This window comes from Mirounga leonina, unplaced genomic scaffold (genome assembly GCF_011800145.1).
Source record: "Mirounga leonina isolate KUSES-001 unplaced genomic scaffold, KU_Mleo_1.0 Mir_176, whole genome shotgun sequence".
NCBI classification, from domain to species: Eukaryota; Metazoa; Chordata; class Mammalia; order Carnivora; family Phocidae; genus Mirounga; species Mirounga leonina.
In genome coordinates, this window is record NW_023270454.1 from 38,952,697 (window position 1) to 38,980,035 (window position 27,339).

Consider the following 27,339-nt stretch of genomic DNA (forward strand, 5'->3'; position numbering starts at 1 on the left):
TTCCAAGTGTTTCCACTAACTCTGAGGCTGTGGGTGAGAGACACAACCTTCTTGGCCTCAACTTTGCAATCTGTAAAGTGAGACAGCAAACTCGAGATTCCTTTGAGCTAGAATTCTCTGATATCTCTAACTTCTCCAACCACTATATAAACACATGATGGTAGAGACCATGGGTTCTGGAGCCAGGTACATTGCTTGCCTCCCACTCTGGCACTTCTTGCTTGGGAATTTTGTATAATTCTTCTGTCTGTATATCTCCATTTTCTCCTTCATACAGTGGGAATCATAGTAGTACCTTTCTCGGAGGGTTGTGGTGAGGATTGAATGAGTTAGTACATACAAAGAGTATAGAACAGTTCCTGACACATACAGAGTAGGCAGGCATTCAATAAATGTCAGCTAGTCTCATTATGATGACAAACATAGGGTTTTGAAGCATTTCAGAAAGTGTGTGTTTCTTATCAAATGGATATGCTGTTCCCTGAAAGAAGCATTTGTGGATACACACTCATTCATTTATTCAGCAGAAAATGTATTAAGTACCTAGTATGTGCCAAGTGTCCTGTTCTGTTAAAGGCATCAATGAGCAAAAATGGCAGATACACATTAAATCTTTTAAGCCAATGGGTAGTAAATATTCAGTGTTATTCTCATGGCCTGGAGAGAATCCCTTAGTGCATTCTTTTCATATATTCCTACACCACTGGCAGATTGTATTTGTAACCTTTGATCCTATTTTTAATTTATATTACATATTTTATGTTGGTTTCCTACAATCGTTTTCTGAATATCTTTTTAAGTTTCCTACTTCCTCCTTTGCTCGATTTTTTTTTTTTTTCCTTTCTAACAACTTTTCCTCCCTTTGGACCATCTCTTGACCTCTCAACCTTTATTTTTATTTCTTTGGCTGGGGTTCTGCCTCCTGGTACTTCCTACAGCCTAGCCATAATCTCTGTAAGCTTCACTTTTCTCACCTATAAAATTGGGATAATCAATTTATTATTGGAATTTAAAATTAGATAATGTTTGGGCGCCTGGGTGGCTCAGTCGTTAAGTGGCTGCCTTCAGCTCAGATCATGATCTCAGGGTCCTCGGATCGAGTCCCACATCAGGCTCCCTGCTTGGCGGGAAGCCTGCTTCTCCCTCTCCCACTCCCCCCGCTTGTGTTCCTGCTCTCGCTATCTCTCTCTCTGTCAAATAAAAAATAAAATCTTTAAAAAAATAAAATAAAATAAAATTAGATAATGTTTGTGAAGCACAGTTCCTAGTGCATTATGTCCATTTACAAATGTTGACTATTGTTATGAGGCCAGTTAGTATCACTGAAACTACCAGCTCCTATGTATAAGATTCACTTGGCTGACCATTGCGTAACGTGGGGCCATCCTCTTGACATTTTAGGAGAGTTGTGCTTCTTGTATATAATATTTGTTGTGCTGCTCATGATCCTTCATGGACTGCTACATGTATTCCCAGGGAAGAGAAAGCCACCACGACACACCAGATTGCAGCCATGTGACCACAGAGGAGGTCTGCAGGCCAAATTGAACCTTGACAAATCATTGCTCAGCTATGAAAGCTCATGTCATCAAAAAAGCAATTTTGACTTAGTTTCCTTTTGCTGCCTCTTTGGTCCAATATATACTCTACAGATAAGCATTTTTAAGAGGCTCCTTTGGAAAATCATTGCATGTTAAATCTGTAAACTTAGAAGACATTTACATGAAAGATTCTTGAAAAATACAGAAAATTCCCACATCCGTCTCGCTTTAGGCTTTAATTGAACTTCAGCTTGTCCTTATCACTCTTAATCTAGATAGAAAAAGCCAAGTTAATAGTTTTAATACAGGTCTATGAGTTTACATAGTCAGAAAAGAAGATTTACTCTTTCAGTTAAAGAATAAAAAGAAAAATCGTGAGTTTGAACACTGTTTTTTCAGCCTTAACATATATCACCATATTCTAAGTAGCAGTGTACATGTTATTTCCCTTTTGTGGTCTTGTGTTTATCCTCTTTCTCATACAGCTCTGGATATTAGGACCCTAAACTCCATACATTCTGCCCACTATCCAGCATCCTGCTATTCATTCGTCCCCCTTCCCTCCCCCACCCCCGGTCCTTCCCTTTGCTTCCATCATCTTTGGCAAAGAGAATCATCTTCAGATTAGAAATGGTAAAGTAAATATTGGCAAAAGGAAAGTAGGCCCAAGATAAGCAGACTCTATCTTCTGACCCAGACAAATTACTTCATAGGGTCCTGAGAAAACTAACATTTGAGATTGCTGAATTGCTATCTTTGACAAATCATAAAGAAAAGGAGTAGAATCAGCACCTGGGCATGTGCAAATGTCACTGCAAATATCAAAAAGAGGAAGAAAGTAGATTTTACACACTATTAACTGGTAATTTTGTTTTCAGTCTAGAGAAAAATTAAAGAATGGGTAATTAAGTAGTGTGGTATAAGCAGTTACAAAGGAACATGCTGTGATGTTTGGAAGGCAGTGTGGGTTCACCAAAAACCCAAGTTACTAAAAGTAAGAGTTTGTTACACTTACGCAATTCTTTTTAAAATATAACTGCTAATCCAAAACAACGCTTCAGAGCAGGGGTCCAAACTACAGCCCTTGGGCCAAATTTGCCTATGCCCATTTGTTTACTTACTGACTTGGGTTGCTTTTCAGCTACAGTAGCACAGCTGAGTAATTGTAAGAGCCTGTCTGGGCCAGCAAACCCTGAAATAATTGTTATCTGGCCCTATACAGAAAAAGTTTGCCTACCCCTGCTCTAGAACTAAATCAGTTCTTTTTGAATTACAATGTGTTTACAAGTATTCTGGAGATCTTGTTAAAAATGCAGATGATGATACAGTAGGCCTGGGATTGGGTCTGAGATTCAACAATTCCTGATAAGCTTCCCCGCGAGGCCAGTGCTGACGGCCCAGAGACCACAGTTCAATCTAGCAAGGATCTAGATTTCAAACATACATTTAGCAAATTCCCCAATTTAAAAAAAAGAGAGAGAGTGAATTATGAGTTGGAAAGCAGTTCAGTTGGTTAGACTCTTACTTATTTTAATCATAATGTCCAAGGAATGTTAGGGGACCAGTGTCATGTTGGAGAGGTTTTTCTGGTCATTTAAAAATGACTATCTAGGGCGCCTGGGTGGCTCAGTTGGTTAAGCGACTGCCTTCAGCTCAGGTCATGATCCTGGAGTCCCTGGATCGAGTCCCGCATCGGGCTCCCTGCTCGGCAGGGAGCCTGCTTCTGCCTCTGACCCTCCCCCTTCTCATGTGCTCTCTCTCTCGTTCTCTCTGTCTCAAAAAAAAAAAATCTTAAAAAAAAAATAAATAAAAAAAAATAAAAATAAAAATGACTATCTAATTATCATTCTCCTGTACCAGTGGGGATATTTGAAGGGAGCAATAATGAGCTTGATAGCTCAAATGTTGAGATAACCAGTATCAGCTGGGTTGGCCTGCTGGACATGTCCTCTGTTGGAAGACAATTCTGCATGTGTCTCTCACATCTCTGTACATCTTGTCGTCGGAGGCACTGATGGCCCTTTGTTCTCAACTGTCTTCTCAGGGATGTTTCTATAGTGAATGGCCTTGAAAGATAGAAATAGTATCTCCCTCCAGAGCAAATGGCAAGTTTGCTTATTGCCTTAGAAATATAAAGATAGTATTTCCCTCTAGAGCAAATGATAGGCATGCTTTCTGTCCATTACAAAAGATTTGGATTCCCTAAACTCAGTGTTCCTTTTCTGTAATGCAACCCACCGTAGTTGCAGGCATCCATCTGAGCCCATTTACCCCACCTTGCTTGACTTGGGGGCGAGGGGAACTGATGCTTAGGTTGCTTGCTATCCTGTGAGTGATACAGTCCTGTGGCTATGACCCAGGAGTCTTGTGTTTTCTTCCAGCATCCATGAAGCCATGGCCGTCTAACTTGTTAGCTTCACAAGATGGTAAAATCCCAGCCCCTTCACTGTCTTAGACACCTGCTCCCATTAGTTACAGCACGGTTTCCAATCACCAACTTGCCCCTGCCTGAACCTGTCTCCCTTGGCTTAGTAAAACACTTCACCTTCTACTTAATATAGAAAATAAAAGCTCTTAAATGAAAGTCCCTTCAACTTTCTAACATCAGACACGCACAAGTTTGTCTTCATTTGTACCTAATCTATCCTTTTCTCCCCTTTTTACAATGAAGAGCTGTCAGCCTACCTCCTTCCTGAAGTTAAACCCAGCAGCTGTGCACTGGGACTCCTTCCCTGCTGCCTCCTTAAGGTAGTAAGGATAATCCCTTCTCTTTTCTAAACCTCCACCCCCCTGCCCCCATTGGCTTTTTTTTTTATTAATGAATTTTGAAAATCCTCAAGTTTCTCCTTTCTAAAGCAAAGCAAACAAACAAGAAAACAAAAGCCAGCAAACTTCCTTTCCCTCCAGTTACGGCTCTATCTCTCCTCCTCTTGATGGCCAGATTTCTTTTTTTTTTTTTTTAAAGATTTTATTTATTTATTTGACAGAGAGAGAGATAGCGAGAGCAGGAACACAAGCAGGGGGAGTGGGAGAGGGAGAAGCAGGCTTCCCGCCAAGCAGGGAGCCCGATGTGGGACTCGATCCCAGGACCCTGGGATCATGATCTGAGCTGAAGGCAGACACTTAATGACTGAGCCACCCAGGCGCCCGATGGCCAGATTTCTTGAAAGAATGTCCAAACTGTCTCTCTCTCTCTCGTCTTCCTTCTTAGCCCTCAATCCAGCTGAACTTCCACACTAGTTATTCCATTGAAACCATTTTCTGCTAGGCCTCCTCTGAGCTTTAATATGTATTCTGTATTCCTGAACGTCTTCCCTTCTCTGTAATAGTAAACCAGCAACTGTATGACGGAGACTCACTCATCTGTAGCCACTGTCCACCCTAGTTTGTTTCTGTCCCATCTATCCAACTACGTAAAGTGTCCCCATTGGAGGCCTTGTAGACAGCTCAGATTCATCATCTTCCTGAAGTAAAATTAATCTATGTACATCCCAAGTCTACCATGGCTCAGTAATTGGCTCCACAACCTCCCTATTTGGCCAAAAAATCATTTAACTTAAAAGACTAAGAAGCCCTCCCTCCTTCCTTTTTATCACCATGCCTCCCTCAATATTTAGTTAATCTACCAGTCTACATTTCAAATACTTCTTGAGGATGTGATATCTCTGTCTTGATCACTAAGCTTCCATCACCTTAGCCCAAATCCACCCCTGCCTGGATTTCTGAACAGCCTCCTCATTAGTCTCGCTCCTGTTAATTTCTCACCATTTTAACCTCTTTTCTAAACTACACCCAGAGTGATTTCTGCCTAAACACGTGTATCATCCAGCCCTGGCCCCAAGCCCTTCCCTTAGATCCATGCCTTCACAATTCTTTCAGTGGCTTTCCCTTTCTTTGAAATGAAGCCACACTCCTCACCATGGATGATTAGGCCTTCCTGCTTTGTCTGGCTTCTAGCTTCATCTCTTACATGGCCCTCCCCACATTCTACCCTTCACCCGCAGTTGGCTGTGTGTTCTTCTTGCTTCCAAAGCCTTTGTACAGCCCCTCCACCCTCCCTGTGTTCTCTCCCCACCCGCCTTCTCCGGGGCTGTCCCTTCTTTACGTGGCCCGCTCCTACTCTGCTTTCAGTTCTCCCCTGAACTGTTCTCACCTCCCTGTTAAGCACTCTCATAGCATGCTGAGATTGTAATTTTAAACACTCACCATTTTATTGTGGTTGCTTTTCTGTCTTCTGTAAAGCACCAGGGGCATCGGTTGTGCATGTTTCATTCACCACAAGCCCTCATCTAATGGGGCCCGACGCAGTAGTCACCAAGTAGGTATTTGCTGAATTTATCAGTGACAGACCAAAATCTCAGAAGATACTAGGCCAAATCTAAAAAGATGACACTTAATATATATATATAACATATATAACATATATTATATTATATTATATATAATGTTATATATGTTATAGATATATGTTATATATTATATATATTATATATATATATAATATATATATATGACCCTTAATTTTGGTCTGAAGAAACGTCACAATCTTTTGGAAATAAGACAGTAGAGGTATTTCTTAACAGACATGTTGAAGTTACAGAAGAATGGGTAGAACTGCTTTCTGTAATGGGAACTCCTCATGGGCAAGAACCATAGTGTAAATTAAAGATCAAGTATGGACATATCATATCAGAGACGTAGCTTGAAAAACCAAAAATTATTCTAAGTGCATTAGTGAGGTAAACAATGCTCACCAGTGGTTGTAGGACAAGAAAAATAGGAAAGAAAGAACAAAGGTCTTCCAAGATAGTCTTCAAAGACAAGCCAGGGACTTCACAGAAACTATTTTCTGGAGTTTTATGTAAAAGTCCACTTCAAAATGCCTGCAGTTTTATGTGCGTAGGAGACTTTGGAATCCTTTTCTCCTCAGCTCCCGTGATGTCTGATACATGGTTAGCACTCAGTAAATGTTTAATTAAATGTATGTCATTGAGACAAGCCAGCTGTCATTCCTGCAAGGCCTCACTGGGTAATGTTGCTCACATGGAGTCCCCACAATCCAGAAATAGATCCTCAGCTTTGCAGGTCCAGAAACTCACTGTGTTTAGCATACCTCAATATGGTTGTGTGTTAGGAGCCTGAGGCCAGCTAGTCAGCGTGCTCTCTTTCTATCAAAAACGCTCCTTGGAAAACAAATTATTTTTCGACGTTTTCTTGGCAAACGTGGACTCAGACTAGAGAGAATTGACTGGATGTTTTTAGTGGCTGGTGTTATCTAGCTCCAATAGTCTCATGTCTTTACTGTAGTGCCCTGTGCCTGGCAGACACACCAGAATGCTCAAGCCAACTGCTAGGACACCTTCTTCCCCTGACAGAGCCATGAACATACTGAGAAATGCTTAATTTGGGGATGTTGAGCCATTTACTCTGTGAAGGTCCAGTTTTAAAGAGGAAAGTACAGGCAGGGGAGAGGAAACAGGCCCTTCCCCACCAATCAACCCACGACTTTCTTTCCAGCTAGGCTCCTAATGTCTTTTTCTTTACTTTGTGAAGTTTACTCAGTTGTTTACTCTGAGATTCATGTTTATCAGGTCATATTCTCTGGAGACCACATATCCTGACCATACCGCCACTTTATAATTTATTGCTTAGGATGTATTGGCAAATCTCACTCATTACATATTGGTTCAACAAGAATAAGCTTCTCTTTAACTTTTTAAGATATCACTGTATACTGACCATCGGACAACATGTGAAGACAAATTGGGAGTTTTAGTTGGCATTAATCCTTAAAAAAAAAGCGATCTTTGCATTAACATAAATGCAAAGTTCAGAGTAAAGGAGCTGTCAAAGTAGAATTTTCAAAGGCTGAAAACATGACTTTCTTACAAATATAGAATGAGCACGTATCAAACATTTATTTAACTGAATAATAGGGGAATCAGCAGGATGGTAAAGTTGATTTCTAAGAGATTATAGAAATAGGGATTATAGGGGCGCCTGGGTACTTCAGTCGGTTAAGCATCTGACTCTTGGTTTCAGCTCAGATCATGATCTCCGGGTTGTGGAATCGAGCCCTGTGGTGGTGGTGGGGGGGGGGTTACGGGGGGGGGGGGGGGGTCCATGCTCAGCGGGGAGTCTGCTTGGGATTCTCTCTCTCCCTCTGCTCCTCCACCACCCCTCCCTCCCTCTCTCTCTCTCATAAATAAAATTTTAAAAAGTAAATAAATGGGGATTATATAGTCCACCAGAAAAGAATACCAAAATAAGTTCACTAGGTTAAGGACAAAACTGGCTAATACCTACATGGTCTTAAGACCATAACCTTTGTGGTGTTTTTTTCTACTAGACAGAAATTGTTTCTATATATACTGGACAATACTGTGTAAGTTAGTATGTAATTTCTGATCCCCAATTAATAATAAATAGAAGTCAAACAAAGGTATATCCCTCCAGGTAATTAAATAATCCTTGGATTGGCTTGTTAGGCAATGCTCCAGGATGACAGCTCCAAGTTTTGGTCAGTTGTCATGAAGCGAGTGCTATGGACTCTTAGGTTCACCTGAATGAGATTATGTCTAACAGGAGTCTCAGAGCCCTACCCTAGGGGGATAGTGTTGGGGCGGTGGGGCGGGGGGGGGGGCTGCCTAACGACCTTTAGCCTGGAGAAGACTTAGTGTGGGGACCCAGATGCTCACCTCGGCATTATTCTTAAGTTGTAGGTTTGAGGCAATAGTTGAAGAGTGCAGAGATTTTATTTATACCACTCAAAAGCAGCAGTTAAAGGCCATTACAAGGCAGGAGGGGTGAGACGTGCCCTAAGTTGCTCCAAGGGGAAGGCAGGGCAACAGTGGAGGTGGTTTGGGATCATTTATAAGAGAGCTTCCTTATTGTGAAAGAGCTTCATCGAGGCCACTGTGTGCCTTCAGAACAAGCACATTGCCTCACTGTGAGTTCTCTGGCCAAAGCACAGCCCTCATAGCCTCACCTCACTGGTGAGCAAGTGAGGGATATAGAGGGGGTCACACTTCAGATGAGTTTCTGTCATTCTGTAAAAATTAAGTGATTGCCTTTTAATTAAAAAATAAAAAGCACCTTTTCCAAGACTTAACATTCAACATCCTGGAGACAGACGCCTAAGAACTCAGTTTTGGTTTCTGTGTGATCACAATAGTTGTTGCAGCAAAACCTTTTGACAACATTTTCTCTTTTAAAAAAATGATAATTCACTTAAGTTTTGCCTTTTTAACTAATATTTCTGCTCAGAGAGGTGTATTTACAGTTTCGTTGTTGTTCTTGTTGTTATTTAGGTGTGTGTTTGGTTTTTTTTTTTGGCTTGTATTGTGACTAAATCTCAGTGTCTGAGATTTGACACTTTTTTTTTTCCTTCCCACTAAAGCCATTGAAATATATTCACCCAGTAATTCACATCAGAGGTGTAAATGGATTTTATGAGGGGTTTTTTTTTTTAAGCGCCAATCAAAGCCAGTCACTTTGTGTCTTGACTTCTTCAGGTGTTGAAATCAGAAAGCTTAACACTCCATCCCAATTGCAAGGATGCTAAAACTATGTCTTGACCTTGAATCTGCAAGCAGAGGGGTAACGTCTTTTGCTAGAAGTGCTCATCCACCACCTCTTTGGTTTTATCCAGTTGCATAGGACTTACTGGGGAAAGAGAAAAGAGACGATCAAATTGAGCCTACTATATACCCTAGAGAAAAGAACATGTTTATTTGACTTCCCAGCTCCCAGTGATTGTTGCTGTTACAGTTTACGTTTTCAGCTCACCCTTTTTACCATTGATATTTGTAAAAACCTGACTTTAAAAAATGTATCAACTGTGTCAGACAAAGGCTGATTTCTCAATTTGTTTCATGTCATCAAAAAGACATACTGAGTTTGAAGCTCCTCTCAGGTTTACTCTTAAAATATAACCCTGAGGAAATAGGGTAAGACTGCCAAGATTTTATTTACACCATTCAGGCTCATAGGCTGTGGAGTCAGGGAGATAGAGCTTGAATTCCTGGCATTACCTCTTCCTACTTCACTCGGTATCTCTGAGACTCAGTTTCCTTCTATAGGAGATTGGGATAATAATAGTACCTACCCCATAGGGTTGTTGTGAGAGTTCCATAAGATAACATTCATGAAGTCCTTAGTACATCATTGATGTGAAATAAGCACCCCATAAATGTTGGCTATTAGTATTTTGATAATTATTATAATGACTCCACTAAAACTTACAGTGTTCTTGTCACGATTAACGGCATTGTGACTGACTCACTTCCTAATAAAATTGAAAAACAGATTTCAGCACTGTATAACAATTCATTCTTAATTAATGAAATTGAATCAGCATTTTTGAGACAATAATGAGGAATCTTAAATCCAGAATTAGAAAACACATCCTATTTGCCAGGAAATTTTTAATATTTTAGGAACAAATACCGTAAGTCTTTGGAAGAACTGCAAAGAAGCTATTGTGTGTGGAACTATACACCTGAAATATTCAGGCAGGAAAACCTGCAGATAATAGTGCTCTGCCTTCCAAAGTAAAGTCATCTTTAAGAATTGGTTATCACCTTGAAAGCAAGACCATACAGCAACTAATCACTCAACATATGTCCTAAGCAGAACTCCGTAGAAAACTGTACTGGTTGCTGAAACCTGCCACCCAGGACCAGTGGTGCAGTGGAATCAGTTGTGGATTTGGGGCTGAGCAAAAAAGCAGGCTCAAATCCGGGTTTTGCCTTTGCCGTTTATTCGCTGTATGACTTTGGGCTGTTTGCTTGGCTTTTCTAAACCCTGGTTTCCTCGTCTATAAAATGGGCCTATGATGTAACCTACCTCCTTCAGTAGGGGAGGGCCAAATTTTAAAACGTGCTGTGTGAAAGTGCTGAAGCAAAATACCATTAATAGTCCTGGTATTATTACTAATACTTTTAGTATTCCTCTGTGGCAAAGGAAAATCAGTGGTCACCAGGAAGAATGTGGGTCCCCATGTACTTACAAGACACCAGTGTGGCTTTACCTCCTCTAATATAAGACAAATGTCCTCTGAGTGTTGACAATGCTCAACCTTTGTCCTAGTTGACAATTCTAATCCTATCACAGATACCATACCTTGTTTCTCATAAGTGTTATTAGTGCTGTTGGTGTTTCATAATTAACATTAACATAAGTTTCTATTTTCTTTTATCTGGATATGGGTGAATTGACAGATAACAAAGGTAAAACTGGTTAGCTTATAAGCTAAGTCCAATTTTTTCTCCATATATGAAATTATTTACCACTTCACTGTACCTTTACTTGATGTTCTTCAGTAGTTTGCCATTGTTGATACGATCAACTTCAGGATCCCTCTTCTGGCCACGAGGTCCTTGGTGACCTGGTCTCTGATGCCTCCATTTCATACCTTCTTCCCACCCTGCTCAACTTTGTATAGCTCTATGAATTCCCTTCCCTCTTCCTGGAATATCTTTGTTTTCCTTTCTGCCGTATCAGTTTCCATTAATTCTTCTAATTAATGGAACAGTGCCTGGCATATAAGTGAACATTGAATAAATGTTTAAGCAAATTGACTTGAAATCAGAAGGCTCCCACACAGACTGAAACAACCAGATATGTTAATTTCCACATGGCCTTGGAAAGTTTGGAATTCCTCCTAAAGTCTGAATATATTCCATATCATTGAAGGACAGTAGCTCTTAAATATTACTTCGGCATTTTGCACATTTAGCTCTCCTAAATGTGCTGATGAGAACCTGTTTCATAGGGCGCCTGGGTGGCTCAGATGGTTAATCGTCTGCCTTCGGCTCAGGTCATGATCTCAGGGTCCTGGGATCGAGTCCCGCATCGGGCTCCCTGCTCCTTGGGAGCCTGCTTCTCCCTCTGCCTCTCTCTCTCATGAATAAATAAATAAAAAAATCTTTAAAAAAAAAAAAAAAGAACCTGTTTCATAGACACCAATGGAGTTGATAAGCCACAATACGTATCTTAATAAACAGATTAAAAATAAAGCACTTAAAGTGTTGTATTCATTATTACCAGCTGCAAAAGTTTGCACAATAAAGAAGCATTTATTCTATTATTTAACAATAAAACAAGCCAATGTGTGAATCTTCATTTGTGGTATATTGCCTCAGAAAGTCATAGTAGGGGGCACCTGGGTGGCTCAGTCATTAAGCGTCCGCCTTCGGCTCAGGTCATGATCCCAGGGTCCTGGGATCGAGCCCCGCATCGGGCTCCCTGCTCCGCGGGAAGCCTGCTTCTCCCTCTCCCACTCCCGCTGCTTGTGTTCCCTCTCTCGCTGTCAAATAAATAAAATCTTTAAAAAAAAAAAAAAAGAAAGAAAGTCATAGTAGCAGTGTTCAGATAAGGTAGCCAGTCCCTCTTGGGCCATATCCAAAAGAATTTAGTTATTGTAATGATGAAAGGATTTCATATAAATACCAAAAGGACTTTTTTCCAAATGTAATGAAATGGTCCCAGACCTTAGATCCTGTATAGTTTCTGTCTGTCTCTCTCACACACAATACACGTGAATGTGTGTGTACACACACATACACACACACATACATATACACACACTCTTTGGAATTTTAAAGTTCCAAGTAGAATTCATTAGTAACAATATGAAATGCTTTTTCTTGTATAGATCATAATGAAGTGTTGAGCGATAAAGGAAGAACTAAGAGAAACGAATAATCATCTGCAGCTCTAAAACTGAAACCTGTCATGTTAACTCCCAACTCAAACACCTAGTTTTAAAGATTTACCTTCAAGAAACCTAAAAGCTTGTATCCTGCCTCATTGACAACAGCCTCAAACAGTTTCCTGTCATTGCAGAAAACAAATCTTTTGCTCCTTTCTGCCTAGGGGAGGCAGAGGGACTGAGGTGGTCCTATGTGGCTGAATTAGATGAAAGACTTGCCTTCCACCATGGAGACATGGAGTCTAATCAAGTGAAATGAGTTTTGAGATCCCAGCTCATTTCCTAGGGGAGATCGGTTCACATTACAAAATCACAACATCTCATTCATCACAGCTGACGTGGTCTTTGCTCAGGAGAGGACTCCAACTGGGACTGAACCACCTGTCTTCTCTTGAAAGGGGGCACTTTATCCAAGTTAGAGTTGAAAGCCTTGAAGTGAGAAGGCTTGCCAGCTTCACCCGAGTGATACATATGCAACATGGAAGGCAACTTCCATTTTAAAAAGGGCAGACGAGTTTAAGGAAGGTTGGTGGTTGTACTTTTAATGGTACCAAATACAAATAATTGTAATAGAGATGCTAAGGCTTTATGGTAGGGAGAGCCAAGAGGGGGGCTCCCTCATCTTTATCACCTCGATTTTATTAAATGGAGGTGAGAAGGATCAACATTTCCATGCATCAGAGTTTAAAATGGCAAAGGAAGTGTCCTGCTTTCCAGGCTGATAAATGATCATCATCTCTTTTATTTCTTTCAGGGCATCGTTATAACACCCATGCTACTGCTGCTTTTTGTGAGTATTTTGATGTTGTCTTTAATTCTTTTATTAAAAGTCATCTACAACCCTTTAAGAAAGGGCATTAGGATAAAATGGAAATTTGAATCCTTTTGCACCACTTTGCGTCATATTTTGAACTGTTCTTCCAGTTGAACTGTGACCGAATAATAACAAGTCGACACAAAGGATCTCTGTGGCCTCATGATCCAAGGACGGCATCAGAGCCCAGTTATTAGGCCTCTGACTCCAGGGCTAAATCATTAATTATTGCAAATTAATGACTTGTGGCATAGGTCACAGATATATGCTCTTTCTTTCCTCATTAGTAGAACCAAAGTGAATGCTAGTGACCCAGTGTTTGCTAGAAAGAGCCTTGGACCAGGGGACCAGAGAAAAGTTTAGTTCCAAGGCTTATAGTACCTGGCTTTCTCACTCTCGGGAATGCTGCCTGAATTTTTCCATCTGTAGAATGGGGAACAATAACACCTACCCAGGCTGTCTGCCAGGGATAATGAAATGTGCTTCAGAAATAAAAATTACCAGCCACTAGTTAACTAAACAAAAATTGTTCTGAAAAGAAGAACTGCTAATTAACGGTCTTATTTCTTTTGGCGCTAAGCGTATGAGAAATTAGATGAAAGATTAAAATAGAAATTAATGTTATCTCATGCTGAGAAAAGCATATGTAATCATGAACGATACCTAAAATATTTTATGAACTGTGCATTTTTCATACACAACATTTCCCAAATATAAATCACTCCACTCATCACTGAAATGGAGTTGGGGATCGTTTCTGGGCGAGAAATGTAGCTGTTTGACTAGCACTATTTGTCAGTGAATTAAAACTATGGGGAAAATTTATTTAATTATAGTGTAATTACCCAAGTTGGAATTCAATTAGAGTAATAGTGTGAGGGACTTCATTTCTTACAAGCTGTGCAGGAAGTGGAGAGGGAGAGATGCCCTCCTAAACAGTTGGATTCTGCATCTTTCATGAAAGACATTACCGTTAGTAATAACCCTCAGCTTCCCCATCCCTTCTGAAATGTTGGCTTCATGCTGACAAGGTTAAGAAGAGTCAAATCATCAGATCACTTCACTCAGCATAACAAACCTCATTAATTTGGATTCTACCAATTCAGAATTCGCAGTGAGTCACATTAATACTGAAGTGAATATTGATTTGCATTCATTTGGAAGAAAAGTCTTGGTGTGTGCCCAACTGCTCATTAGATGTGAGGAACTGGGATCACCGCCCGGTGTTCTTTCCGAGACCTTGGGTCACGATTTCTGAGGGGCAACCCTCAAAAGGCACAGGATGCAGGCCAGTCTGAGGACCCCTCAGAAGACTTGTGGGAAAGCACAGTACATGGTTATGTAGTGCAGGTTTTCTCCACTGCGGAAGACTGGCATCTCTTTCTCGTGTGACTCTTTTAAGACGAGCTGGGGAGAAGCCCCAGCCACAACCATGGGGCTGAGACCTAGGATAGCACTTCGGAGTATCTCAGAGTCTGGAATCTCTCGGGCCCTGTTTCAGCTCATGACTACAGAGCCAGATGAGTTCTTTTCTCCTTCTCCTGCCCATTTCCAGCCATAACAAGAAATGTTCTCAGCTCGTTAACATGATGACATCACACTGTTGCAAGCTTTCCCCTACTCTTAGACCCAGAGGCTGGTGAGCTTTAGTTGGTTCAATATTTTATTTTATTTTTTTTAAGATTTTATTTATTTATTCATGAGAGACAGGGAGAGAGAGAGAGAGGCAGAGGCAGAGGGAGAAGCAGGCTCCCTGCTAAGCAGGGAGCCTGATGCGGGACTTAATCCCAGGACCCTGGGATCATGACCTGAGCCGAAAGCAGACGCTTAACCATCTGAGCCACCCAGGCGCCCAGTTGGTTCAATATTTTAAAATAATAGAGCTTGGGGCGCCTGGGTGACTCAGATGGTTGGGTGTCTGCCTTCGGCTTGGGTCATGGTCCCGGGGTCCTGGGATTGAGCCCCATATCAGGCTCCTGGCTCAGCAGGGAGCCTGCTTCTCCCTCTGCCTCTGCCTCTCTCCCTGCTCATGCTCTCTCTCTCTGTATCTCTGTGTCTCAAATGAATAAATAAAATCTTAAAAAAAAAATAAATAATAGAGCTATAAGAATAGTGAAAGAGACCCCAAGACCCTCAACTTCAAAGTTTAATGCTTCCCCTCTGAGCTAACTCACTAGACTGTACCAATAGGTTCAATGACATCATCACAAAACATCAATAGATATGTCTGTGTTACATGACCTTACATCATATGCACGGTATATAATACTTTTTGTCTGTTAGGGTTGTCATGCATTTCACAAAGCAAGGTCATTGCTTTAAACACTTGAATTACCAGGCATCATTTACTGAGTAGGACAGAAACCTGAGCAACTTAAATTGGAACACATTCCATAAAAGATGTAATGTTTTCTTGTCAGCACCCCTGTTATGGGTTGAATTGTGTCCTCCCAAAAGATATGTTGAAGTTCTAACCCCTAGGACATCAGAATGTGACCTTATTTAAAAATAGGGTCATTGCAGATATAATTATTTAAGATGAAGTCATACTGCAGGGTTGGCCCTCAATCCAATACTGGTGTCCTTACAAGAAGAGGAGTCAGACCCAGAGGGAGAATGGCAGGTCATGATGAGGCAGAGATTGGAGTGATGCACAGACGAGCCAAGGAACAACGGAGGCTTGCTGGCAGATATCACGGTTTGAAGAGCCAAAGAGGGATTCTCCCCTACAGATTTCAGAGGGAGCCTGGCCTTGCTTGATTTCAGACTACAGTTTCCAGAACTGTGAAACAATAAATTTCTGTTGTTTTAAGCCACCCAGTTTGTGGTATTTTGTTAGAGAGGCTGAGGAAACTAATACAACCCCAGAAAATCAAATTGTCTCTTTAAAATCATATCTTGAAAATGGAAATTTCTAAATGTTGAGGTGCAGCAGCTAGTAAAGGCCATTTTTACTGATGGAATCTCAGTTCTCTGTATTCTTGACTCTCCTCAGAATGTCCCCCTTCACCATCTTGCTCCAACTGAAACCTGTCCTCTGATTCATGTTTCTGCTGCAGGCGTCTTTCATATCACTGAGCCTTGAAATGGGGTAAGGTGTCTCTCCCTCACCTCATTACCAATTCCAGATCATTTCCCGTGCCTTCTTCATAAAATATTCTCATTCCTTTGAAGGTTATGCCAGTATGCCTATATCACCTGCTACCACTTCTTGCTGCAATTATCGGTAGAACCCCAGGTCACTCTCTGCATCCAAAAAAACGTTAGCACCTTCCCATTGACTTCTTTTTAATTGTATGCTTCGATTAATTCTTGGTGTTTTTTAATATTCACATAACTGATCCTCCTAATACCCTGGTCTCTAAATTCTTCACCTCTTCTCCAGTAAGAATGCCTTCCACTTCATCTCAGCCAGTCACCCCTATAGTCACACACACCCTTGACTTTATTATTGCCAGTAACAGCATCCTTCCATACTCCCCTTTTCAACTGTCTTCTCTTACCGACAGCCCTATATTTGTGACCTATTCCCCCAATTAAAAATTCTTCAAACTTGCCAGAGTGGCCAGTTTATTTATCTTACCACCTTAACAAAGCCTCTAACCTACCCTACCCTCACTCCCTTACCCTCACATCCCATCTTACCTAGCCTAGATCTCATGGTGCATCCTTATAATTACTGTATCGTGTATGCCGTCAACCACCTTACTCATCTCTTACTGCTTCATATTTGCATGGCTAAGTGCCAGGCCTGCTTAAATCCATCTCTGTACCTTCCTGCATGTGTACCTGAACATGGCTGGAACACGCACTTGCATGCTCACTGGTCTCATTTGAAATTCATGACAACTAACTTGCGCCTGGTGATCCTACTGCCTTCCCCTAAGTAATCCTTATTCCTACTCTCTAGAGAATCATTTCATACCTTCTCCTTGCTTCTCAAATCACTGATGCCTCTTCTCTTTTTTCATCTCATCTGATGCAGAAAGAAAATTAGCCCATGAGGAAATTAGAAGCGATCAGAGAAATTTTATAAGATCCCACCTACCTGCATCTATATTCTTTGTCTTTTCTCCTGTTTCTATAGATAAACTGTATTTGCCCTCATCTAAGGCCAGTCCTTCCTGTTGTGTTATCTCTTATTGCCTACTTAACAATATGATTCACACAGATTTCCCTCTTTCTCCTATATTATCAAATTTTCTATCTCTGCTGGATCATTTCTATTAACATATAAGTATTCTGTAATATTACATATCTTAAAAATTAAATCTCACCTTATCCCACCTGCTATCCATTTCTGTCCTCTGTTTTATAGCAAAATTACTCAAAAGAGTTATTTAAACTTATTCATCACTCATTTAATAATAAGTATTGAGTTCTTCCTATATGCTAGGCACTTTCTTCCAAGGCTATAGCAGTGAGCAAAAAGATACATCTTTGCTCTTATGGAGGTTATATACTAGTAGAAAGAAACAGCCAACAAATAAGTGAAAATATAATGTATAAGATGAGTGATACATACTAAAGAGAAAAATAAAGTGAGGAGAGGAATAAGAAGTGCCAGAATGGGTTGGGAAAATTGCCGTTTTAAATAGGGCAGTTAAGGGTGGGACTCACTGAGAAAATGATATTTGAGCAAAGGCCTAGAGGAGATAAGGGAGCCTTCTGATGCTTTCTGATGGTAGAGTGTTCCAGGTGGAAGGAACCGCAAGTGGCAAAGTCCTGAGAGTGTACATGGTGTCCTTAAGGAATAGCGAGCAGGCCAGTGTGGCTAGAATGCAGTGAGCAAGGAGGAGAGTAGATGGAGATGAAGCCAGAGTCATAGTAGGAGCCAAATGATGTAGGACCTTGAAGTCCTTTGTTAAGGGCTTTGAATTTTAATTTGAGAGAGATAGGAAACCATTAGGAGAGTTTTGATAAGAGAATGGCATGATCTGCCATATCTTTCCAAAGGATGATTCTAGATGCTGGGTTGAGAATAGATTGTTAGGAGATAATGGTGGAGACGGGAAGAGCAATTCGAAAGCTAGTGCAGCATCCTGGCAAGAGATGGTTTAGCTTGGACCAAGGTGGTTAAGTAAATCTGGTGGGAAGTAGTTGGAAGTAGAACTTGAAAGAACTGAAAGATTGAAGAAAGATTATGAGGGAACAGAAGAGTCAAGGATGATGAAGTCTGTGCAACTGGAAGGATGGAGTTACCATTTACTAAAACAGAGAAGACTGTAGGGTTGAGCAGGTTAAAGGAACTCATAAGGAGCTCAATATTGCACATATTTGGATAAAGATGTCTTTGAGACATCCAAGTAGAGAAGTCAAGTAAGCAGTTGACTATATGAGTCTGGAATTCAGGGGAGAGGTCTGGATAAGAGATACACGTTTGGGAGAGGTCAGCATAGAAATGGATTTGAAGTTAGATAGAATGAGATTACCAAGAGAGAATAGAGAAGGAAAGATATCAGTGGACTGTCTTCTGGGACATCCTAATATTGAGAAGTCAGCAAAGACTATCAAGGATTTCCACTTTGCTTAGGAAGAACACCAAAAGGTTTTGGTGTGCTAGAAGCTATTAGAGAACACGTTTCAGAAAGGGGAGAGTGGTCAACTACTTCAAATAAAATGAAGTCTGAGAATCAACCACTGGTTTTAACAAGATGGAGGTCACTGAGAACCCTAACAAGAGCTATTTCAGCAGAGTTGTGGAGGTAAATACCTAAAGTCAGTTCAAGAATGAATGAAAAAGAGTTAAGGACAGTGATAATCACTCACTCTTTGGAGACATTCTGCTCTAAAGGATGCAGAAAATGGGAGAGCAAAAAAGTTAATGTAGGATCTGTTTTTAAGTTGGGAAAATTATTAGGATATTTGTATTGATAGATTAATTCAGTTAGAGAAGAAACAATTCATACAGAAAAAAGCAGGGAAAATATGTCAACCCATGTCCTTCAGTAGGAGAAAGAAGGTGAGCTCTAGTGCACAAAGGGAGAGTGTGGCCTCCTAAGTACAGATAGTTCATCCATCATAATAGGAGGGAAACCATGGTATAAGGGCAAAGATGCAAGTAAATTGGTTCATGTAACTATAGGAGCCTCTAATGATTGTTTGTATTTTTCCAGTGAAATGGCAAGTGAAGTTAGGGGTGGAGGACAAAAAAAGGCAAGAAGGTTTTGGAGATTTGTTGAAAGAGGCAAAGATATGAAATAGTTCTGTGGGAGAGTGCATGGAATGGGCAGACAGTAAGATGCTCAAACAGCACCAAGAACCATCCTGAGTCTTTACATTTGGCATTGGCTCAAGCTGGGTTTTCCCCTCAGATATCCACATGGCTCTCTCCTTCACTTTCATCTCTGGCCTCCAATCAAATGTCATTTTAGGAGAGAATCCTTTCCTCACTACTTCATGTGGAACAATATATACTCTCTCCACCAATCTCTCCCCACCTACCATCCTTAATTGTTCCCTTTAGCGTTTATTATCGCATGACATCTTCATCATTTGTTAGTCTGTTTATTCTCTGTCTTCCCAACTAGAACATAAGCATCACAGAAGAGCAGAGACTATCTGTTTTGGTCACTGTTGTAACCCCAATGCCAAAAATAGTGCCAATCCATGGAAGCCACTCAAAAACATTTTTTGAATGGATGGTTGGTAAAGGAAAATGTTTCTGTACCCACAGCACTTCTGACACCAAATATGTGCGGTTTCCACTACCAAGCAATTCTCGTTTTCTGTGGATACCAAGTGGGTGTCCTGCAGTTTTGACATTGCACGGAGTTAGCACAGACCCCACAGGTAAAGGGCTCAGTCCCACAAGACTGCCCCCCATCTCCGGTACTAATGGCAAGTAGTGGGTTTCTAGGATACTCACACTTCTGTCTGACTTGGCTTCAACTCAGGGGATCCCATGACCTCTCTCTCCAGGTTCAATAATTTGCTATTATGGCTCAGAGAACCCAGGGAAACATTTACTTCCTATTACCAGTTTATTATAAATGATATTATAAAGAATACCTGGAGTCCCAGGATCGAGCTGTGCATCGGGCTCCCTCTTCGGCTCCTCCCCCTGGCTCATGTGTGTTATCTCTCTCTCTCTTTCTCAAATAAATAAATAAAAATCTTTAAAAAAAATTAAAAGAATACAGAATGCCACATGCAGAGGTACATAGGGCAAGGTCTAGAAGGGTCCCAAATGCAGGATCTTATGTCCCCATGGAGTTTAGGGTATACTAACCACCTGCATGTGGATACATTCCCCAATGCAGGAACTCTCCAAATCCTCTGTGCCAGGAACTGGGGACAAAACCCAAATATTATAGTAAAAGATACTCCTATCACCCCTGTGACTCAGGAGGTTACAGAGTTTTGGAAGTTCTATGCCAGGATTAAGACCGAATATATTATATTTCTTACTGTCTCACATTTCAGATGGACAGATGAACGAATGCATCTGCCCAAAGAGTTGGGTTAGGACTACTTTTAAGATTGGTATTTCCTTGTTACTTGCTCTACCTTTGGGCATTTGTTCCTTTATTATAAAGCCATTTTGAAGGCACTGCCTTCACTTTCCCTCACAGTCTGTGTGTAGAGAGGTAGCATGGTATGCGGAGAAGGCATAACATTTTGGTTCAGCCTGCAGCCAAATTGTTGTGTAACAGTGGATTTTCCTTAATCCTTCTCAGCTTCAGTTTTTTCCTCTATAAGATGAGGATTATTATAAGATGAAATGAGTTAGTTTATGTGAAAGCATGCTGTAAGCTATAAAGAACCATGCAAGTGCTAATTATTTACATTTGACGCTTTAGAAAGGAAAATAGAAAATAATTCCAGGAAGGATGTCAAGATTCTGTAGAAATGCTTATCTGAGATGCAGCAACAGTCCAACTAGCCCAGCCCTTAATGGTGGGCTGAGCCTTAAAACTTAACCTTTAAGATTCTACAATTACTTATAGTCTATAATCTTATAATCTATATGTAAATAAATCCAGTGTTTACTGTGGTTGACTGTGAGAACAGTAAAACTTTTCCTGAAATATCACCATTTGTTCCTAAGATTCAAAATGCTTTTACATATACTACCTCGATTTTCTTGATAATATACCACTGATATTGGCAGGGGTGGAAATTATTGTCTTTATGTTATCAGTAGATATGCACCAGTCCATGGAGTTCTCTCATAAGGATAAATAAAGCCTTGCCCAGCTTTAAAAACTGCACTTATACATTCATTATTTGGAATTCCATATAATTTTCCTTACAAAGCAGTGTTACAAGTGGTAAGCATCCACTAGATTTGAAGTTCTTCCAGGCCAGGAACCAGGCATACCTTATTCATTACCTTATTTCCAATGTCAAATACTCAATAAATATTTGTTGGAAGGAGCGGAATAGAAAGGTGGGTGAGTAGTGAATGATTAGAGTGGTTCAGATGATAAATGAATGGTTAGAAGGTTAGAGTCTCAGCCTGCTGCATAAAATCTTACCTTGTGTTTGCTATGAGAAAGAATTTACGGTTTTTTTTCAATAATATTAAGGAAAAATCCCTTCTTTTATTCAGTGTTTGAATGCCTACTGTGCACTGTGAATATTACAAAGATCAATCTGACATTGATCCTTCTCTCAGAGAATTTATGGTTTATTAGAGAAAATAGAATACATTCATAGATAATTAAAATCTAAGCCAGAAATTATAAGTATCACAAGTATCAAAATATTTCAAAGGAGATTACTAAAATAGAAAACATTTCATTTAATAGAAGAAGTGGGGGGTGGTTTACAGAGAATTTTGTACTGAAAGGAAACTTAATTTGAGGAAAAAGAGAAAGAAGGAAACTTCTGAGGTTTCTAGAGGATCTCCTGCTTACTTCAGAGTTTTTCATTTGCATGGTTCTGATTCTGTTATGTCTGACATCACTTCAAAACTTGCCATGCCTTTCCTTTGATATGGTTGTTGCCCAGGCATTATTATAGTCTTTATGCAACAGCCAATGGTAGAGAGCACTGAGGGAGAGAGATTTTAGAGCTGGAACTGGAATGGAGAGTGGTAGTTAAGATGAAGAGGCCAGAGCGCTGAGTTCAACACTTAGACAGTGAGGTCAGCCCGTGGGGTTTGAAATCTGAGTCAACCACACTGGGAAGGTCCATCGGGCAATGTGAAGCTCCTGCTTCTGTGGACTCCTGCTCCCCTGAAGCCTCCTGAGCTACTACCCCACAGCATCTAACCAGCCCCATCTTGCCTACTCTGGGGAATGAAAGGAAACAGTGTGAACTTACTTCCTCTGAGAGTTAAGACAAAGGGCGGAGATAACAGTGTTCACAGCATAGAATAGGTCCGTCTAATTCAATGCAATTGTGAGCTAAAGAAACCGTGTATTAGAGACTATGTTCATGGTATCAAATTTCATAATCTGTAGACCACCAATATATTTAAATAAGCTTATGTTTGGCAGGGTAAGGTCAGTGACACTGAGCTTATGCTATTAAAATGACAGATCAAGGCCTCGCTTCCACCCTAGCCATAAAGGTCATTGAACATCAAGGCCTCTAGAAACATGCAGAGTCCAAACTTTGACCACTGCTGAAAGTCATGTCCTCAGGGTCATAGATCAGACCATCTTCATATATGGGGATGATCACATCAATACCTTAGGATATTTGATAAACATTTAGCTCCACACTTACCCATTCAGGAACATGTAAGCACCCCTTAAGTGAGAGCAGCCTAGCTCTGCTATTCTGTCACTTGATTGGTTATGACTTGACTTCTTAGGAACCCAGCCTATCTTCAAGAAGGTATTTATAAGGCATTATAATAATTAGACCTATATATACACACACACAAGCACGAATGTACACTCACATGCACGCACACCAGGCTGTTTCTGAACTAACTCTATGTTCCATTGATGTGACTGTCTCTTCTGTTACTTTCCATTTCAGTGGTTCTTAAATTCAATAGGCTTGAATTCCCACCATACTGTATAAGAAACCTTGTTTTTCAGGGAGGAGGGGGAACGCAGGAGGAGAGGTAGAATAATTTTTATCAAGTAGCTATAATATGTACTTTATAGGTAATCCCATGACTCCCTTTAGACATATTATCCTCACTTTGTATGAGAAAACTTAGACTCAAAGACGTTTAATAACTCACTGGAGGCTGTGCAACTAGTAAAGAACACAAGGGACTTTCAGCCAGGCTCTGTATCCCCTTGAATGTTACTTTCCAAAGCATGCCTCTTAGGAGACACAGTTTATTTTAAGACAGATGACCAGCACTCAATTATTATTTCTTGACCATGGATATTGTAGGTAACATAGGGAAGACAAAAAAGAAAAAGGCATAATTCTTGTCTTGAAGAAACTTAAGGCTTACTTGGGTAAACAAGAACAAAGAACACAGGAGAAATTTAGAGGAAAAAATTCACTGCTAACCTACACAGTTCAGACTACATGGTTCAAGAGTTCATGTTAGAGAGAGAGCCAGGGTGGGGGAAAGAGCTCAGTGGCAGCTTTCGAGGCTACAATCATCATTAGTTTCCCTAGTAATTGGCCATCTGTGATAGAAAATTATTGCACTTTTAATCCCATCAATATAAACAGAAACAATGAATACAGCCATTAGTGCCATGGACAATACTCTGATTATTTTTTATAATATGTTCCCATTGATAGTTGCATAATTGATGGTCACGCACATGTGTGATGTACAAAGTGGTAAAACAGAAAGCACTTAAAGAGAAACTAGCCATTTGACTGCTCCAGTTGCTTCACACTGAACCAGTCTCTCCACCGTGTGCCCAAGAGCGTTCCTAAAGCCAGTGAAGACAAATCTCCTCCTCTTCAACCTGAGAGTAGCTTATCTTTGGGCTGATGTGACTGTCTCTTCTGTTACTTTCCATTTCAGGGGTTCTTAAATTCAATAGGCTTGAATTCCCACCATACTGTATAAGAAACCTTGTTTTTCAGGGAGGAGAGGGGGAAGTGGGAGGAGAGGTAGAATAATTTTTATCAAGTAGCTATAATATGTACTTTATAGGTAATCCCATGACTCCCTTTAGACATATTATCCTCACTTTGTATGAGAAATCACTCAGAAATGGTTCTCACACTGAGAGAATTTTGTAAAGCAAAATAATGTGTGGAGTCTTTTATAAATGGTCATGCCCAGACTCCCTCTAGATCTTACTGCACCATAGTGGGTGAGGGGAAGCACCTCGTAAGCCACTTTCAAATGCTCCAGAGGTGACACTGATAAACCCCTTCTCCCTTTTCAGGACCCCTGACCCAGAGAGGCCAACGCCACTGCTGGTCTGGGACTTCTCAGACTTAACTGAAGGGGCAATGACGCTGGATGAAAGCCAGGCTTTTACTTTGCTCCTTGGTTCCCTCCCAGCACCACCGGCTGCTCCTGGTGCTCCCTGAGCAGGTAGGGTCTGGCCAGAGTGAAAAGGACACCCCTTCCTTATGCCACTCTTGTCCTTTGGTCCCCAGGCTTAGAGCACTCTTCTCGGGGAACTTAAATGTTTGCTCCACTTAAGGGACTGTTTGGCAACAGTAGGCTCTTTGGTTCCCGAACCAAACAGATTGACAGGACCAAATTCTGTGGTCAGGGAATTAGGAGCAAAGTTTGTTCCTAGATGCCTCTGAGCATCTCTCTATCCAGCCCTCCATGTCCTGGAAGCCCATCTCCTCACAGCTTTTCTTTTTGGGTTATGATAAGCCAATTTATAGATCATTTGGGCACATTTCACTAAATATCCTGTGTGGTCTGAGTAACCAGAATTTACAATTGCACATAGTTTCCATCAGTTACTGGAAGGTAATCTTGTGTTTTAAATTAGCATATCACAAAAGGAAATGTTTTACATAATTTTTTATCTTTAAAAAATTATTAAAAGTCTATTATGTTCGTTACCTCTCAAAGAAAGAAAAATACCATGCATCTAGATATAAAAAGGCTCATTTCCTCTACTAAGTATATACCTTCCATACAGTAACCCAATTTTAGTTTTATACATGCGGCTGAATCGATATGGGTGTTTAACAATCATATTTTAATTTTGATAAAAATCGTAGTCAGTTTTACATTGAGTCTGTCAGCTGGTGTACATTTAAGTCATTGATTTTGTGTAAGTAATCAATGTAGTTTGCATGTTTCCCTGTGAGAGAAGGGGCAGCAGGAATGAAAGAAAAGCTGAACTGTAGTTTCTAGGGAAAGATGGAAATCTAGAAGGATTTGGGGAATCCGGGCCTGGGGACACTTTCCCTTATTCTGTCTGAATGCTTGTCTTTATGACAGGAAACAGACAGGTGTTTGTGAGTGTGTCTGTGTAGGGGTACAAGAAAGTTTGAGCCAATAGTAAGCGAGCCCCCTCCTTTTTTCCCCTCCCTAGGGCTGGGCTCTGCAGGCCACGGCGGAGGGTGGAAATTGGGCAGGAAGTGAACAAATCCTGCTCTGTATCTGAAGCAGCTTCTTCCTGATTTTCTCACAGAAGAGATTTACCATTCATCACTCTACAGTATAAACTGTAAATATCTGTTCTTATATTTTTCCTGAATGTGGCGCTAATGAAAGCAAAGACCAATCACCAAGGGTGAATTATTTAATACAATAATGTTTTAATAGCTGAGAAGAGACACGAACAGTAGAGATGCCTGTGGCTAATGGATTTCCCTGGTAGGAGATAAAAAGGCTGATTATACAGCAGAGCAAGTGAAGACCTGGTACATTAATGACAATTTACAGGTCAGCTCACTTACAGAAGTGATTTAAAACACACCATCTGTTTTCTAACTGTCGGTTGATAACTATGATTTTACAGACAGTCAGCATCTCCATCAAGAATTGTTACTTACTTGTCTTTCTGAATCTTGGTTGACCCTATAATATTTTACCTGCTGGACCCCCAGATTCTTTCCAAATCAAACAGTTTCTAAACTGAATGGATTGCTGGGTCAATTCTGCTTCTATTCAGCCGTTTTCTGCCAGGTTAGAAAATTAAGTCCCAGTGCCCTATGACATCCATTGTATGTATTGGATTAACTCTTTCTGATGTGTTTACTCTGGTACTAGCTAGGTATCATCCTTGACAGATAATAATTTTCTGTGTTCTGTGGCTCAAGTCTGGGACCCCAGTTGAGAAAGGCTGCATCAACTACTACTTAACAAGTTTCTCCCTACCCCTCCTTTTTCTTTCTCCTCCTCTTCTTGCTTCTGCCTGCCTTCCAGTTCCCCATCTCCCATCTCCATGCAGGCACCACACACACACACACACTCTCTCTCTCTCCCTCTCTTGCTCTCACATAGGCAAGAAAGGGGGAGCCCAGCTTTGGCTTCCATTCTGCCCCCTTTTCCATTTCACTGCTCTGTACCTTTGTAATTAATATGCAGTAGAGTGTAAAAATTAAATATGAGGGCTGTGAAGTGACCCTTCCAGGTTTAGATCCTGGCTCTGTCACTCTCTAGCTAGTGACCTTGTCCAACTGTTCTGTGCCGCTGTTGCCATATATGAAAATACGGGTACTAGTAAGACCTACCTGAAGGAGTTGCTGCGAGGATTAAATTATTTGACACACATTAAGCATTTAGAGCAGTGTCTGGCACATAGAGAATACACGATAAAAGTTGTCATTATTGTAATTACAGGAGATGGTTGGGAGGCCAGGCAACTGATCTTTTCCTAGGGTCTGTAAATTAAGTAGGGCTTTGTAACTTACTTGTAAGTTGGAAGGATAGAAAGAAAAGAAAACTTTGTCAGGCCTCTTTTTCTACCTATGCATTGTAGACATTCATTAATTGAACTCACAGTTGTTGTTGGATACCTACAACGTACTAGATGAGTGATTCTCAAAGGGTGAACCCTAGCTCAGCAGCATCAATGGAGTCATATTAGAAATGCAAATTCTCGGGGCGCCTGGGTGGCTCAGTCGTTAAGCATCTGCCTTCGGCTCGGGTCATGATCCCAGGGTCCTGGGATCGAGCCCCGCATCCGGCTCCCTGCTCTGCGGGGAGCTTGCTTCTCCCTCTCCCACTACCCCTGCTTGTGTTCCTGCTCTCACTGTCTCTCTCTGTCAAATAAATAAAAAAACCTTAAAAAAAAAAAAGAAATGCAAATTCTCAACATCCTCCCGATCCTTCTCTGAAGGTGGGGCCAAGCAATCTGTGTTTTAAGAAGCCCTGCAGATGTTTCTGGTGTGCTGAAGTTTGAGAACCACTGCTCTAGATGTAAAATGCAGTCAGTCTGCTGGGCACCGGGAATATAAACATGAATAAG

General features: G+C 40.8%; 1 protein-coding gene across 2 annotated transcripts in view; it reads left to right on the plus strand.

Moving 5' to 3' along the window:
• Positions 1-27,339, plus strand: part of SLC10A7 (solute carrier family 10 member 7) — a 257,713-nt gene that overhangs the window by 176,166 nt on the left and 54,208 nt on the right. For both annotated transcript variants that reach the window (XM_035022950.1, XM_035022951.1), the window contains one exon: positions 13,010-13,045. In XM_035022950.1, coding sequence (XP_034878841.1) covers positions 13,010-13,045 — 36 coding nt within the window. The remainder of the gene's footprint in view (positions 1-13,009; positions 13,046-27,339) is intronic.